At 38.6% G+C, this 15,516-nt stretch overlaps 2 protein-coding genes across 2 annotated transcripts; both read right to left on the bottom strand.

Annotated features, from left to right (window-relative positions):
- Positions 1 to 1,087: 1,087 nt before the first annotated feature.
- On the bottom strand, positions 1,088 to 2,272 carry LOC134254488 (uncharacterized; the record flags this gene model as incomplete). Its single annotated transcript, XM_062737001.1, has 2 exons — positions 1,988 to 2,272; positions 1,088 to 1,335 (listed from the first exon to the last, which is right to left on the bottom strand). Coding segments are annotated over exons 1-2 (507 nt in total), but the record flags the coding sequence as incomplete, so codon positions are not given.
- A 1,172-nt stretch (positions 2,273 to 3,444) lies between these two features.
- LOC134254473 (uncharacterized) lies at positions 3,445 to 9,024 on the bottom strand. Its single transcript, XM_062736979.1, has 2 exons — positions 8,563 to 9,024; positions 3,445 to 3,798 (listed from the first exon to the last, which is right to left on the bottom strand). Exons 1-2 carry the CDS (start codon positions 8,819 to 8,821, stop codon positions 3,677 to 3,679), a joined length of 381 nt encoding a protein of 126 aa, XP_062592963.1. The 5' UTR covers positions 8,822 to 9,024; the 3' UTR covers positions 3,445 to 3,676.
- Between the last annotated feature and the right edge of the window lie 6,492 nt (positions 9,025 to 15,516).

Here is a 15,516-nt window from a genome sequence, read left to right as displayed (position 1 = left end):
CGAATGGCCCTGAACTCTGCCTAACATGATTTCATTAATGACCAACTGAATAGCTTCATACTGTAACCCAGACATGGATTTAAGATTATTACAGTCAGTGCGCGGGTTTGTTAAGGCAGCACATGGATCAGAATTCGTCGAATTAACACTTTTTTATGATTATGTTACACAAATAAATCGGAAAAGTCAAGGATAAAAATTTTTACTATAATTGTGTATTATTTATCAACTTCAATGAAACTATACTACAGGAGGCACTTCACCACGACGTCACCACGTGACGTCTATAATTAGAAAATATGCCTTAATGAAAAAGTGAAAAGTTTAACACTACCCCGGGAATAATTAGTTCCAATTTATATCAATAGTTATGTTAAAACATCTCTGTACCATGAAAAGTGCTGCTAGAATCCTTCTGTCCTCTTATAGAAATAATTATTCAACAATTTCGGACGAAACCTTCCTAAAATTTTTACATTTTGTTCATAACATCGAAAAAAATGCATCAATTCCCGTAAACCATACGATTCTAGCAGCACTTTCCAAAAACAAAAGAATAAGAACTTTAGATAGAAACAAAAATTAAGTTTCAAGGTATGCGGCGTAGTGTTGAACTTTTGCATCTTTTTTGTTACGAACGACAGAGGAAAGGCTGATCGGCAAGTGAAAGCCCTCTCTGCTTTAATTTTACGAAGAAATAGCAGAATTGTATTACCATACCTTATTCACACGCTTTATTCCCACAAGAATTACACATGATATTCAGTCTAAATGCTTTTAAACTCCGATTTTTTGTGTTTGTTTACATCAAATTTCATTACTTTTCACTTTCACTCCGCTACTGCATGATCAACAGTTATGACGTCACGGGTTTGGTATGTAACCCCTGTGATAACTACAGAGGCCCAGGAACGACAAAATTCCGTTGATATTATTCCTCTGCATATTTTGGTTCATTTTTACGACCTCAAATCAATCTTAGATATCGATTTTAAGAAATTTTTATCTCTAAATCTCACGTCATATAGCTTATTATGACGTCATATCATATAGGCAAGTAGAATATTTGGTTGTAACCTTAACCTACCTGCGTGGCCACTCGAGGCCCTTCATAACACAACCTAAAACCATATGTAAAACCCTGCAAAAGTTCTAAGGCTACCAAACCAAGTGGGTAATTTGCTAATAAATCGCCTAATCTCGGTACGTTAATCGGGCTTGCTGCAATATTACTGAGGTCTAGCTGATTGGGTATAAGGTGCTCTAATAGCTGAACTTGGTGCCGCGGGTCTCCTGGGTAGCTGAGGCCGCCATGTTGCTTGCAGACCAGTTGACCTAAAATTCAAACTAGAGCCTGAGGATGTCTTATGTTTAATGTAGGGATGGTTTTGTGAACAAATCATACATTCGTGCTTGTATTGACATACAAGTTTATTACATATGCCCTTTTAATTGAATTCATTACACTTTAGAAGGGGGGCCTGATGTGAGGAAGTCTGGGTGCTAGGGGGACTGTACATATACAAGAGCCATAGCTCCCGATCGACAACAGCAAATGAGAGAGATGGGTTAGCCTCCTTCTTCAGTCTGAACTGGATGTCGTAATCACGCTACCCGAGAGTCTTAACTCTATTTGCCCCTAACCTAATAGTATGAATATATTTGAATAACTGAGTTCTGCTCTCGGGATGGGCTGAGGTATATATCGATGCGTAAATGAGAAAGGCATCTGTCCATACTTGTATGTCATTGATTACCTTTGCTTTAGATTTGGGGGCCAGGGTGAGGCTTCCCTCTTTCATAGAAAAATATCTGGTCTCATCGTTTGGATCGGCCCCATATGAATTTTCAACCAACAAGCCTAAATTGATGTACTCGCCATTAACAATTTTAAGTTTTAATTTATTTGATACTTTATGGCCTAAATCATTGTCGTAGCTTGTCGTTAATGCAAGATAATTGTCATTTATCAAAACGGGTTCTGTACCTTGACTCTGTTCCCGTGTGGCCATGGGGGTTTCCAGTGGCTCTATGGGCATTGGGGGGTTTGTCTCGCTCTGCTTGCTTAGGATGTTTGCTACAGCTTCTGACACCTGCTGCAACTGCTCATTAGATAAGTTAAAGGACGGCTGTCCCATGCTTCCACTGGTTTCAGTTTGACCATCTCCTTGACTGGACTGGGCGCCATCGTTGCGCTTGGCGCGCCTTCTTGGTAATGGCGTCGAATCACGCTTTCTTTTTGGCATTGTCGTTGACTTGGGGTGCTCGTTATGAAATACACACACACAAATAAAAATTAATATTAAACTCTGACTAAAAAAGAAAAATGAACAAAACACAAAAACAAAAACAGTCGGATTATGGTAACAATTAGAGGAATTTGTGCCAATGTATCTAGCTATGCGAACGGAGGCCAAAATAAATTGAAGAAAAATATGTGAAACAATTCTACCAATGACCGTGTTCAAATATTTCACAGAGAGCGAACACAATCTACAATGCGTAGTAATACAAAAAAGAAATTTCGCCAAAGGCGGCTTAGCACGTGGGAAAGAGAACCCAAGTGCTGAAAACACGTCTTACCTCGTTGAAATTTTGAAGAAACTTGATTTTTTGCGCTCGACGTCACAGGTTTTAGTGCATGGGTTTGGCTAATACCCCGAAAACCCTGAGAACAGGATGGCGCTAATACAAGGCCAGGACCGGAAGGATACCTCCTATACCGAAATAATAAAAAGCTCAATGGCACTTTGATAAACGGATTTAACCTTGAGTGGTTAAATCGCATTAACGTTGAGTAATATAATGATATTTTTATAAGGGCACATTTCTTGTAGTAGAACTTGTAATCATTTTTGAAAATATGCAGTGCTTTTAGAAAACAAAATTTAATATTAGTTTTATTTAAATTTAAAAAAATGAAAATATCTATTATTTTATTTTTTATTATACAGTTACCAAAGGAGGGAGTGGTTTTTCGGGTACATTTTTACCTGGCCCCATGATCATGGAAAAGACAGACATAGGTCAAATTTCCATTGGCATGCAGGATGTTTAAAAGTTCTTTATAGTTGTGGTGCGTTGAGTCAGATTCTGAGTTTTGGTAGGTGCGTTGAGTCAGATTTTGAATTTTGGTAGGGTGGTATAACGTAGGTAAGCAATATCGAGGATGCAATAGTCTGTGCATAAAAAGCGCCAGATGAGCAATTAATAATCAGCATTGTTCTGTCTTTGATGCTGGCCAACAGAGGTACTTCGGATGAAAGTCTCCAGACGAGGTTCTCGTCTCCCCGTCAGTTTCCTTGGTCTGATTCTATATTTTTCGCTTAAGCAATTCAAATCTCGAAATATAAACAGAGAATATCTGTTGCACTGTACATGTAACCATGAGCTGTCATCAATGATAATGTAATATTATCAAAAGATGCCCTTACCTTGGGCCTTTATACCAAAGATAACAAAAAAACTTCTATCTAATTATTTATATTTATTTGGCGATATAGGCCACGGCTGCATTAAAACAAATAAGGGAGCCCAGCATCAATTCTTGCCTTGGTGGCGTCCCCACAAATAAAACAAGCATAATGGAGAGCCCTGGGACCAGATGCTCGCCTGCTTGGACAATAATTGCAAAATTCAATCAATTGTGCACCAAGTCATATATTAAGAATCAAGGTTAGGCACTACTGGTGAGCCAAATATCCGCTTGGGCAATGTGTTCCTCCAGGAAGAAAGTGATTACAGCCGTGACGGTTAGGACGGGACCTTGCTGTGGATATGGATAATGCTTTATATTGTCTGAAAAAGAAAACAGAACAAAACACGAGAAAGCAGCAAATAGTTTCCATTAACATATTAATTTATTAAAGGGCGTGGTTGGGAGGGGTTGAAATTTTGAAAAAACTTGATTTTTTGCGCTCGACGTCACAGGTTTTAGTGCATGGGTTTGGCTAATACCCCGAAAACCCTGAGAACAGGATGACGCTAATACAAGGCCAGGACCGGAAGGATACCTCCTAATACCGAAATAATAAAAAGCTCGATGGCACTTTGATAAACGGATTTAACCTTGAGTGGTTAAATCGCATTATCAAAAGATGCCCTTACCTTGGGCCTTTATACCAAAGATAACAAAAAAACTTCTATCTAATTATTTATATTTATTTGGCGATATAGGCCACGGCTGCATTAAAACAAATAAGGGAGCCCAGCATCAATTCTTGCCTTGGTGGCGTCCCCACAAATAAAACAAGCATAATGAAGAGCCCTGGGAACAGATGCTCGCCTGCTTGGACAATAATTGCAAAATTCAATCAATTGTGCACCAAGTCATATATTAAGAATCAAGGTTAGGCACTACTGGTGAGCCAAATATCCGCCACGAGCCTATGCTTTGAGCATTGGCTGCGCCACCAGTAGGGTCAGACGGTGGGGGGGAAAAAAAGGGGGATTGAAATTCTTAAAATTGATGATTGCATAACTCATGTTTATGTCCTCAAATATTGTAATTTATGACAATAATCAATATTTGTTAAAATAAAATGATCAGAAAATAAGAAACTGTGTCAATACAAATACATAGACTCTCAACAGTCTGAGCAAGAGCAAACATTGACTTGGTGCATGACAGTACAAATAAATAGACCCTCAATAGTCTATTGACAGTAAATAAAATAGTTACCATGACTAAAATCTTAGTCATGGCGCAGCCATGGCCCAATTTCCCCATCTCTTGGGGACACATGAACCGAGTTATTAATCAAAAACACTTGCAAAGCCTGTTGCAACCTATACAAAAACAAGTTATTACCCATCTCAGAAAGGTGAACCTTATCTTTAGAAAACATGCCTGTGTTGATCCTATGTAACTCTGGGTACCTGATGTACTTCCCCCCGGACCTTAACAAGTGAGTAGCCACATGGCTATTTACTCTGACTCTTATTCTCTCCATAGCAGACTGGTTGATACCCCCCCTCCAATGAAGACGTGGCAGTACTTGTGACCATATAAGCAAAGTTGATGGTAGCAATTTTTCTAATTTTTGTAATATTTCTTTTAATCTGAAACGTAGATCAGCTGACTTACCCCCACTATACCATGGAATGTTATTTCCCCCGCAATGAATAACTAACATGTGAGGAGCATTTTCTACCTTGAGTAAAGTTCTAATTTTGGGTAATATGTCCTCCACCTTCATACCCCCTTTGCCTTGCCAGAATATGGTAGCATTGTGCCGGTCAATTCTAAGTTGGTGCCAAATACTGATTTCTGGCATAATAAAATGCATGTTTAACAATGGAGGACCCAATGATCCATATTCTCTTTACACCTACAAAGATTTGACAACAAAAAATTAGCGAGTTATGAACATATTAATTCCTTATGTACTTGTACAGACACTGAGATTTCCATCTGCCCTTACTAGCAATGTCTTTTTCACTGGCCCCATTAGCCCAGGCAGTTGAGGCTGCGCCTATGCGGAAGGAGTGAGTTTTATAAGTTTGCTTGCTTAACCCCAATTTGTCTAAGGCCATATTGAAAACAGCTGACACCTGATACCTTGTCACTGGGCTACCCGAGATGTGGCAAAAAAATGCTGAAGGGATGCTAGGTCTTAGTTGCATAAATGATAAAACTAGGCGCACTGGGCATACTGCCTGTAAAGTGGCTGTTAGTGAAATTGTTGCCCCCCTCCCCTCTTGATCAGTTTTGGAGTGTTTAAGGACAATGAGGACTTTATTGGTCTGTTTGTGATAAGTTACATCCCCGGCTTGAATAGCATGACCAGGGTCATGCACTGAATTTGAACCAGCCCCCCCATTCTGAAATAACCAAAAAAGGCTGTTGAGAATATGGTTGAGAACAGCATCGTTTCATAATGAGATTTGCTTTGTGGGCAGCAACTTAAGGATGCTGGACAAAATTGTTAAAGTGACCGGTTTACGTTCATCGACCTGGACATTTTTTCTGCCCAGCCCTACCAGGGTTTTTCTGAGTAAGAATGATTGTGTTGGATCAGAAAGGTTGTGAAGTTTACAAAAATAAGATATCCCAGAAATGTACGACTTAACCGTGTTTGGGGAATACTGCTTATACGATAGGTAGGAGACAAAATCGATTAATTGATTGTAATGGGGCCACTCTTCTGTGTCAAAATAATGCTTGCGAAAATCATTGAATACATTTAATGCAGTGTTATACAACTTCTTTGTACTGTCAGAGATGGAATAGCTTAAGAGCTCATGAGCTCTATGTCGCAGATCACCTGCCGAAATGACCAGGGTATTAATGTTGGGTGATCCTCTGCCTCTGGGAAGTTGGCTCGGAAACGTGACCATTGCTGTCGAGAGATAGAATCTGCTTTAATATTATGCAGGCCTATGATATGAGTTGCCTTAAACTGGATGTTATGCACTAACCCCTGAAAAAACTAACTTTCTGAGCAAATGCATGACCCTTTTTGATTTTGATGTCTTAGAATTAAGAATTGATACCAGAGCCTGGTTGTCAGTGTGAAGAATAACTTTTTTGCCAGCCAATTTTTCCCCCAGATTTCGAAAGCCATAGCTATTGGTACTAATTCTGGAAACTGTTATGTCTTTAATGATCTCTAGCCCTTTCCACTGTGATGGCCATTGCAGGAATGCCCATTGCTTACCTAAAATAGCACCACAGACACTCAACTGAATGTTCCCTGCACTATCAGTAAACAACTCCATGTCAAAATCATTTGACCAATCTACAGTTCTGTAAGAAGTCAACTTCGTTGAAACATTCTAAGAACAGTAGCCAAGTTTTAATATCTGCCCTCATTTCTAAATTGACCCTGCGTTTGTGATGTGGCTCTGACAGCCCACAAGTAGCATCATAAAGCCTTCTAACAAAAGCCCTACCAGCTGGGATAGCCCTTATACAAAAATTCAGTAGCCCTGTAAGAGCCTGAAGCTCTTTCAATGTAACCTTCTTTTTGGATAATATATACGTTAACTGGTCCTTAAGCTGTCCCAATTTGTCTGATGGTATGCGAATTGTCATTTCTCGAGTGTTAATTTCTAGCCCCAAAAAAATCAAAATATTTGTAGGCCCCACAGTTTTTTCAAACGCTAAGGGGATGCCCAGCTCATGACAAATGGAACTAAAAACCGACATAAGCCTAGCACAATCTTGGCTACCATCCCTACCTGCTACCAAGAAATCATCTAAATAATGAACCACATTGTTGCTTTTGGCCTGCTTTTTCATAGTACCCATTCTACAGAAATCCAAATGGCAAGAAAACTTCATACCCTGAAAAAACCTAATAATTCATATCTGCTCTGTGAATTGGCAATAACCTAAATGCATTTTTTATGTCTAATTTAGCAATTTGTGCTCCTGGACCTAATTTTGCAAGCATGTCTAATGCATCGTCAAATGACGAGTATTTAACTGAGCAATGTTCCTTACTAATAAAATCATTGACGCTAGACCCTGTAGGGTAAGACAAGTGATGAATCAATCTGTAGGAACCCCCCTTTTTTTGTACCATGCCCACTGGAGACAGCCTAAGGTTCGGTAGAGGGGGCTGATCGAATGGACCTGCAACTCTGCCTAACATGATTTCATTAATGACCAACTGAATAGCTTCGTACTGTAACCCAGACATGGATTTGAGATTATTACAGTCAGTGGCCACTCGAGGCCCTTCATAACACAACCTAAAACCATATGTAAAACCCTGCAAAAGTTCTAAGGCTACCAAGCCAAGTGGGTAATTTGCTAATAAATCGCCTAATCTCGGTACGTTAATCGGGCTTGCTGCAATATTACTGAGGTCTAGCTGATTGGGTATAAGGTGCTCTAATAGCTGAACTTGGTGCGGGTCTCCTGGGTAGCTGAGGCCGCCATGTTGCTTGCAGACCAGTTGACCTAAAATTCAAACTAGAGCCTGAGGATGTCTTATGTTTAATGTAGGGATGGTTTTGTGAACATATCATACATTCGTGCTTGTATTGACATACAAGTTTATTACATATGCCCTTGTAATTGAATTCATAACACTTTAGAAGGGGGGCCTGATGTGAGGAAGTCTGGGTGCTAGGGGGACTTGTGCATCTTACAGGAGCCATAGCTCCTGATCGACAACAGCAAATGAGAGAGATGGGTTTGCCTCCTTCTTCAGTCTGAACTGGATGTCGTAGTCACGCCACCCCGAAGTTGTTAACTCTACTTGCCCCTAACCTAATAGTATGAATATATTTGAATAACTGAGCTCTGCTCTCGGGATGGGCTGAGGTATATATCGATGCGTAAATGAGAAAGGCATCTGTCCATACTTGTATGTCATTGATTACCTTTGCTTTAGATTTGGGGGCCAAGATCGCCTCCCTCTTTCATAGAAAAATATCTGGTCTCATCGTTTGGATCGGCCCCATATGAATTTTCAACCAACAAGCCCAAATTGATGTACTCGCCATTAACAATTTTAAGTTTTAATTTATTTGATACTTTATGGCCTAAATCATTGTCGTAGCTTGTCGTTAATGCAAGATAATTGTCATTTATCAAAACGGGTTCTGTACCTTGACTCTGTTCCCGTGTGGCCATGGGGGTTTCCAGTGGCTCTATGGGCATTGGGGGGTTTGTCTCACTCTGCTTGCTTAGGATGTTTGCTACAGCTTCTGACACCTGCTGCAACTGCTCATTAGATAAGCTAAAGGACGGCTGTCCCATGCTTCCACTGGTTTCAGTTTGACCATCTCCTTGACTGGTCTGGGCGCCATCGTTGCGCTTGGCGCGCCTTCTTGGTAATGGCGTCGAATCACGCTTTCTTTTTGGCATTGTCGTTGACTTTGGGTGCTCGTTGAAATTTTGAAGAAACTTGATTTTTTGCGCTCGACGTCACAGGTTTTAGTGCATGGGTTTGGCTAATACCCCGAAAACCCTGAGAACAGGATGGCGCTAATACAAGGCCGGGACCGGAAGGATACCTCCTAATACCGAAATAATAAAAAGCTCGATGGCACTTTGATAAACGGATTTAACCTTGAGTGGTTAAATCGCATTACTTTTGATGCGCAGTCAGCTGTAAACCACATACCATGATGTATTCGAGGGACTAGGATCTTTCCCAGGCGAGTACAAGATTGAAATTGATCCGACTTTTAAGCCAGTTCAGCATCAACCAAGGAAAGTTCATCAAGCCATGAAGCAGGAAATTCACACGAAGCTGAAGGATCTGGAGGCAGATGTGATCAAGAAAGTTACTACCCCTACAGACTGGATAAGTAGTATGCTAACAGTGAAAAAACCTGGAAAGCTACGCATATGTATTGATCCCAGAGACTTGAACAAAGCTATCAAGCGACCACACTATATCATGCCTACCCTTGAGGACATATTACCGAATCTTGCGAACGCAAAAGTATTCTCTGTCCTTGATGCAAAAGAAGGATTCTGGCACATCAAATTAGATGAATCTAGCAGTTTCCTTACTACATTCTGGACCCCTTTTGGTCGATACTGATGTTTGCGTTTACCCTTCGGAATTTCATCAGCGCCTGAAGAATTCCAGCGCAGACAACACGAAGTGTTGGAAGGACTATCTTGAGCAGAATGTGTGATGGATGACATCATAGTCTACGGCTGTGGACAGACCATGGAATCAGCAATTCGAGACCATGACCGCAACTTGACGGCAGTTCTCCAAAGAGCCCTTTAGGTGGGACTAAAGCTTAATAATGACAAGTTCAAACTTCGTCAGACTTAAGTCAAATACATGGGCAGTATACTTACGGCAGAAGGCGTCCGCCCTGATCCAGACAAAGTTAGTGCCATTACAAACATGAAAAGACCTGAAAATGTGAAAGCAGTGCAACGCTTTATTGGTCTAGCAACATACTTGTCTCGATTCTTACCTCACCTATCGGAAACCTGTGAACCTTTGCGACGTCTCACAGACAAAGGAGCCATATGGTCTTGGCAATCGCAGCAGGAAGAAGCATTTCAGACTGTCAAACGTCTCGTGAGTCATCAACCTGTACTCAAATACTATAATGTACATCAGGAAGTCACGATTCAGTGCGATGCTAGCGAAGTTAGCCTCGGAGCCACATTACTTCAGAATGGAAAGCCCATTGCTTATGCCTCTCGTGCATTATCTAAAACTGAACAGTGTTACGCACAGATAGAGAAAGAGTGTCTTGCAATCGTTTTTGCATGCGAAAGATTTGACCATTACATATATGACAAGGATTGCATTACAGTACAGTCAGACCACAAGCCTCTTGAAACGATCTTCAGGAAACCTCTCTTGTCAGCTCCAAAAAGTCTCCAGCGACTCCAGAAATACAACCTGGATGTTGTTTACACCAGAGGAAAAGAGTTGTTCATCGCAGATACCTTGTTTCGTGCGACTACAGAGTATCATGGACAGCACACTTCCAAACTCGCTGAGGAGATAGCACACATCCAACAGGCAGAGTGGGTTAGAAAGGTCACAGACTCAAGACTGAATCAAATCCGAGATTTGACAAACAAGGACGAGAGACTCTCCAGTCACTAAAGACAGTGATACTTTCAGGATGGCCTGATACTAAGGAAGACGTTCCTATTCCAATACGACCATATTGGAATGTCAGAGACTTTTTATTCTCACAGTAACAAGATGGTATTATTTACCGCAGCAGCCGCGTTGTAATTCCCAAAGCTCTTCGACCGGAAATGCTTACGCCGCACTCATTCCAGCCACTTAGGAATTGAGGCTTGTCTACGGAAAGCTAAGGATTCGCTCTATTGGCCTCTAGTGAATGAGGAGATCAAGGATTTTAGTACAGCAAGTGTAGCACATGCAGCACGTTTCAACGGAAACAACAGAAAGAACCATTAATGACACATGATGTCCCAGACCAGCCATGGTCAAAACTAAAATGGACGATCTTTTACTCTAAAGACTGAGGATTACCTTGTCACAGTTGATTTTTACTCAGATTTCTTTGAGCTCGACCTACTTCCAGATACCACAGCAGCCACAGTAATCAGCTGTTTGAAACAACATTTCGCACGTCACGGAACACCAGATGTTGTAATAACCGACAACGGCCCGCAGTTCAAATCAACTGACTTTCATGATTTTTCATGTAATTGGGAGTTTCAGCATGTAACCTCCTCCCCGTATTATAGTCAGTCAAACGGGAAAGCAGAAGCAACGGTGAAGATCGCAAAGAACATGGTGCGCAAGGCTAAGAAGAATGGAGACGACCTGTGGAAATGCGTTCTAGATTGGAGGAACACCCCAACAGTGGACATGGCCAGCAGTCCATCACAACGACTCATGTCACGAAGGACTCGACATTCCTTACCCTTATCGCCGGAACTACTCCAGCCCAAACTTTTCGACGATGTAGCGGACAAAGTTAAGTTCAAGCGACAAAAGGCCAAATTCTACTACGACAAATCTGCTAAGGAACTACCAGAACTCGAAATTGGTCAACCAGTCCGCATGAAACATCATACAGAAAAGAAATGGAGCTACGGTACTTGTGTGGATAACATCGGCAATCGCTCTTACATCGTAGATATCAACAATAAACAATATCGACGAAACCGAAGAGACCTTCGCGCAACAGACGAGCCTTATGATGCCACTACTCCGTCATTTATTCCAGAATTTGAGGATTCACTTGATGCGCCCTCAGTAACTTCCGAAAAATCGAAAGTGAATGACCTTAAAGTTACCAAAACACCAACTCCTCAAAAGCCGAGTGAACCAAAGACCCATTTTTCCGCCAGCCCAGTTAACAGCCAACAAGTCACATACAAGGTTACCAAAGAAACTCGAGGACTATGTTTTGTGAATATGATATTTGTGAAAAATATAATTTCTGTTTTGCAATAATCTTACTGAACTTTTCAAATGCAGAAAGTTTCATGTGAAAATTTACATGTATGCTGTAATTCAGTTTTTATTTCTATAATTCAGAAATACTGATGCTTTATGTTTCAAGATTTGTTTACACAGCAGGAACATTTTGATTGATATTGTCTAAAGTTTAAACTTCTAAATGAATTGCCATTCATTATCAAAGGAAGGGAGATGTTAGGATGTAATGTATGTTAATTAGTCTGACCCTTTTGTGTACTTGTGTATTACGTCATCACTTTATGTCATTCAATAAAATGTTGAACTGAAACACATGTCTGGTGTTATCAGTGATGAGTTTATAATTATAACAACAGTATCTCATTACTAAATTTGCCAGCCAAATGTATTATTTACAATAAAATAGGTTTTACTGAATGTATTTCCATATGGAGACTAGGTCTTCCTCTAATTCTGCTAGATTCTGCTGCTGGAAAAGCTGTCGCACACTCCGGTCTATTTTCTTCCATACATGTTATATAATTAGTTAGGGTTGAGATTAGGATGACAAGGGGGGCTTATCGAAAGTGCCTGTATCTTACTGACAATAGTTACATAATGCCTCATTACATGAATTCCAAACTTCTCCAGTTTGACATTGAGGGGAGGGCGCTTCCGGTTCCTGTACCATTGATTTTTCCGAATAAACTCTAGGATGATTATGTTGTGTTTGCTGAAAATCTAAGCGATTTCTTATGATTAAAAGGAATTCAGGTATACTTTGTAGGTTTTCAGGGCTGTAATTATAAAGGATTTAAGTAAAAAAAAAGTTATCCAGTGAAAAGAAACAGAACTATCGTTAACTACGACAAGCTTGGGCCTTTTCAACTTCACTTTCACATTGTTGTTTGGACAAACACCGCATTTTAATCATTTTTTTTTTGTTTTTCGTAATAAAGCAAAGATGGAGAACACATGAAAGTAAAAAATATGTAATACACCTGAAAAACATATGGAATTCGAACTTCATGTTTTTTAACAAAAAACGGTCGAGTAATTACACATTCGATTAATTTTTTTTTTGCCTTCACAGAAGGATATGGAGATAATTAACGAATAGTATTCAATCTCAAAGTCCATTAAACAATATACAAAATCAGAGCAGAGCAAACACGGACCTCCGAAACATCAGAGGTGGGATCAGGTGCCATGGAGGAGTGAGCATCCCCTGCCGACCGGTCCCACCCGCCATGTGCTTGTTGTCATGATCAGGATTTAACGGAAAAAATCCGTCGTCAATTCAGTGTATAAATAATGGACTAACATTCATATGAACTAAACCGGACTAAAAAAGATTAGTATTGCAAAAGGTAAAATTGTAAGCAACTAGTACAATAATTTTAAGGTTTTGAACTTTTAGAAAAAATATAAGTTGGGACTTAGAAATATTGACAAGTATATTTTGAAATATATCATATAACTTTCCAAGTTACATTGCATAATTGGACATAAGCTAAAATAGAATGATTCATTCAAAAAAAAATTTCCGAAATGTTTCAGATAAATATAAGATTAAGTACATGTAGCTTTAAACAAAATAGATGAAGATAAATAGGACCATGCTTTACACTAACTTCCTTTTGCAAAAAATGTAAGAAGATAAAATATATAACGGAAAGCCATTAAGATCAGTTCAGAAAAAGAAATATTTTATTCCGTTTAAACGCAAAAAATTACTTTAATCGCAATAATCAATGGATGATCGAGGAAGTGATGCATCTCACAAAAACATTTCAGTTCCTTCCCTATATAAATATATTATTTGAAAAAAATTAAATGTAACTTATTTTCCTAAGTCATTGCTTTTGTGTTTTAAATATAGTTGAGTTCCACTTCTCGGACTGAAAAAAAAACATACGACTACACAAAAGATGCACCGTTATTTGCCTAAAAATTGCATAATTTGACCAGTATCTCAAAATTTACGTTAATGTCTGATAGTTATCTTTCAATATTTTAAAACTTCAATGTACTTCTAACAGATCAGCACTATATAAAGTCATAAAAAGCTCTAAACAATAAAATGCATTGTATATTTAGATTTTGAATACCCAAAACATGATATTTCTTTGTGCAAAAAGATCACACAATAATTAACGTGCAGTTGTCTGCACGATTTGATCAAAAATAAATAATTTTTCAAACTATTAACCATAAAATATGATTATATATTAAATAAGTGTTGTAAATGGTCTACAGGAGCTGCTTACTTCTGTATGGAACTCTCTCTATCTTTTTCTCGTTTTTTAGGGCCTTTTTTTTTTCTTTGCTCTCGATTTATATTGTTTTACAGCAAGTCACTTTTAGTATGAACACGAATATTGCAAATTTACAGATAAAGCGTAGTTATCTTGGATCCCCTTCTATATAAATTTGAAGAATTCCTTATACGGATGTAACAAATTACGGATATAACGAAGTAATTTCACAGGTTCCAGTGATTTCATTATAACCGAGTTTTACTGTAATTGTTTTGTTAGCTTGATAACTGCTTTGTATCTCCATATTTCATAGACGCAGCCTCAGGTTGTGTACTTTCAATAAAATATATAAGTATTGCATGTCGCTATTCCCTTTACAAGCAAATCTCACACAAAAAGAAAACAAGGTGAGTATATACGAAGGTTGTCCCAAAAAGTCATAGACAGTGAAAACAGTTTAGTTTTTTTCTTTCTTAATTAAATTTTTTTGCTTGTCATAGTCATAGCAAAAAGTAACATTTTATGATCAAGCATTTCAAGTTTCATGATGATATCACATCAAATAAGAAAATTATGTAAAAATAAAGAAAGAATGTAAGTGTATACCGGCGCACAAAAAGCAAGCGCAAATTACGTCTCTTATAACGTCATGATCTCTCCGTCTACTTCACTTGCGTAAATTAACATTCAATATATTTTTTACAGTGATAGACCACTCTTTATTAAGTAACGTATTTAAATTCACTACTGTCCATTTTTTTAGATTCAAATTTCGGTCCAAATTTAATCCAAAGATACACATTGTTTGACGTCGTTCACGATCAAGATTGTTACCAACTGTCTGCGTTTAACAAAAGTACTCTACTAGTTTATTACATGCCGTAACTATTTTCAATATAGAGGACAAACTCTCATTGAATATCGTGCCATTTTAAAATAACTTCTTTATTAAAATCTCGTGTGTAATGCCACTTCTGTACTCTTGTTTCCCTTCTCTGATATATATAATCCATATCCAACACAATTTATTACATCTTCAAACGACGGTTATGCGTTTGACGTCATTTTCATTAAACTGAATTCCAACGATACTATGAAAATCATGACACCAATTGTCTGTTTTTAAAGCAATTTATTTGAAATTTTGACATATTATGAGGATTTTGATTCTGGTTTAAGTGATTTAAATTTGAGTTCAATGTATTACATAGTACTGAAGAAACAAAAGCAGATGTAACAGTTATATGCGCCGACAGGCCTTATCGGCCTTCATATAAATCGTCCTAATATTAAAATATGAAAGATACATATTTAAAAATTCACAATTTCAAAGAACATTGAATATATTATGTCTATGCAAAATTTGGTTAGTATTGGTTGCGTGATTAAAAAAATATAAATATTGTCTACGACTT

This window comes from Saccostrea cucullata, unplaced genomic scaffold (assembly GCF_032062105.1).
Source record: "Saccostrea cucullata isolate Sc308-1 unplaced genomic scaffold, CSIRO_AGI_Scuc_v1 ctg13596, whole genome shotgun sequence".
Classification (NCBI taxonomy): domain Eukaryota; kingdom Metazoa; phylum Mollusca; class Bivalvia; order Ostreida; family Ostreidae; genus Saccostrea; species Saccostrea cuccullata.
Note: the sequence above shows the minus strand (reverse complement) of the source record. Positions and strands in the feature narration are given on the sequence as shown.

Coding starts and splice junctions, on each gene's coding strand:
- LOC134254473 (XM_062736979.1), bottom strand. CDS start 8,821: ATGCCAAAAAGAAAGCGTGATTCGACGCCATTACCAAGAAGGCGCGCC. Junction 3,799..8,562: donor CACACGGGAACAGAGTCAAG/GTACAGAACCCG, acceptor TTTCTTTTTCAG/ACAATATAAAGCATTATCCA.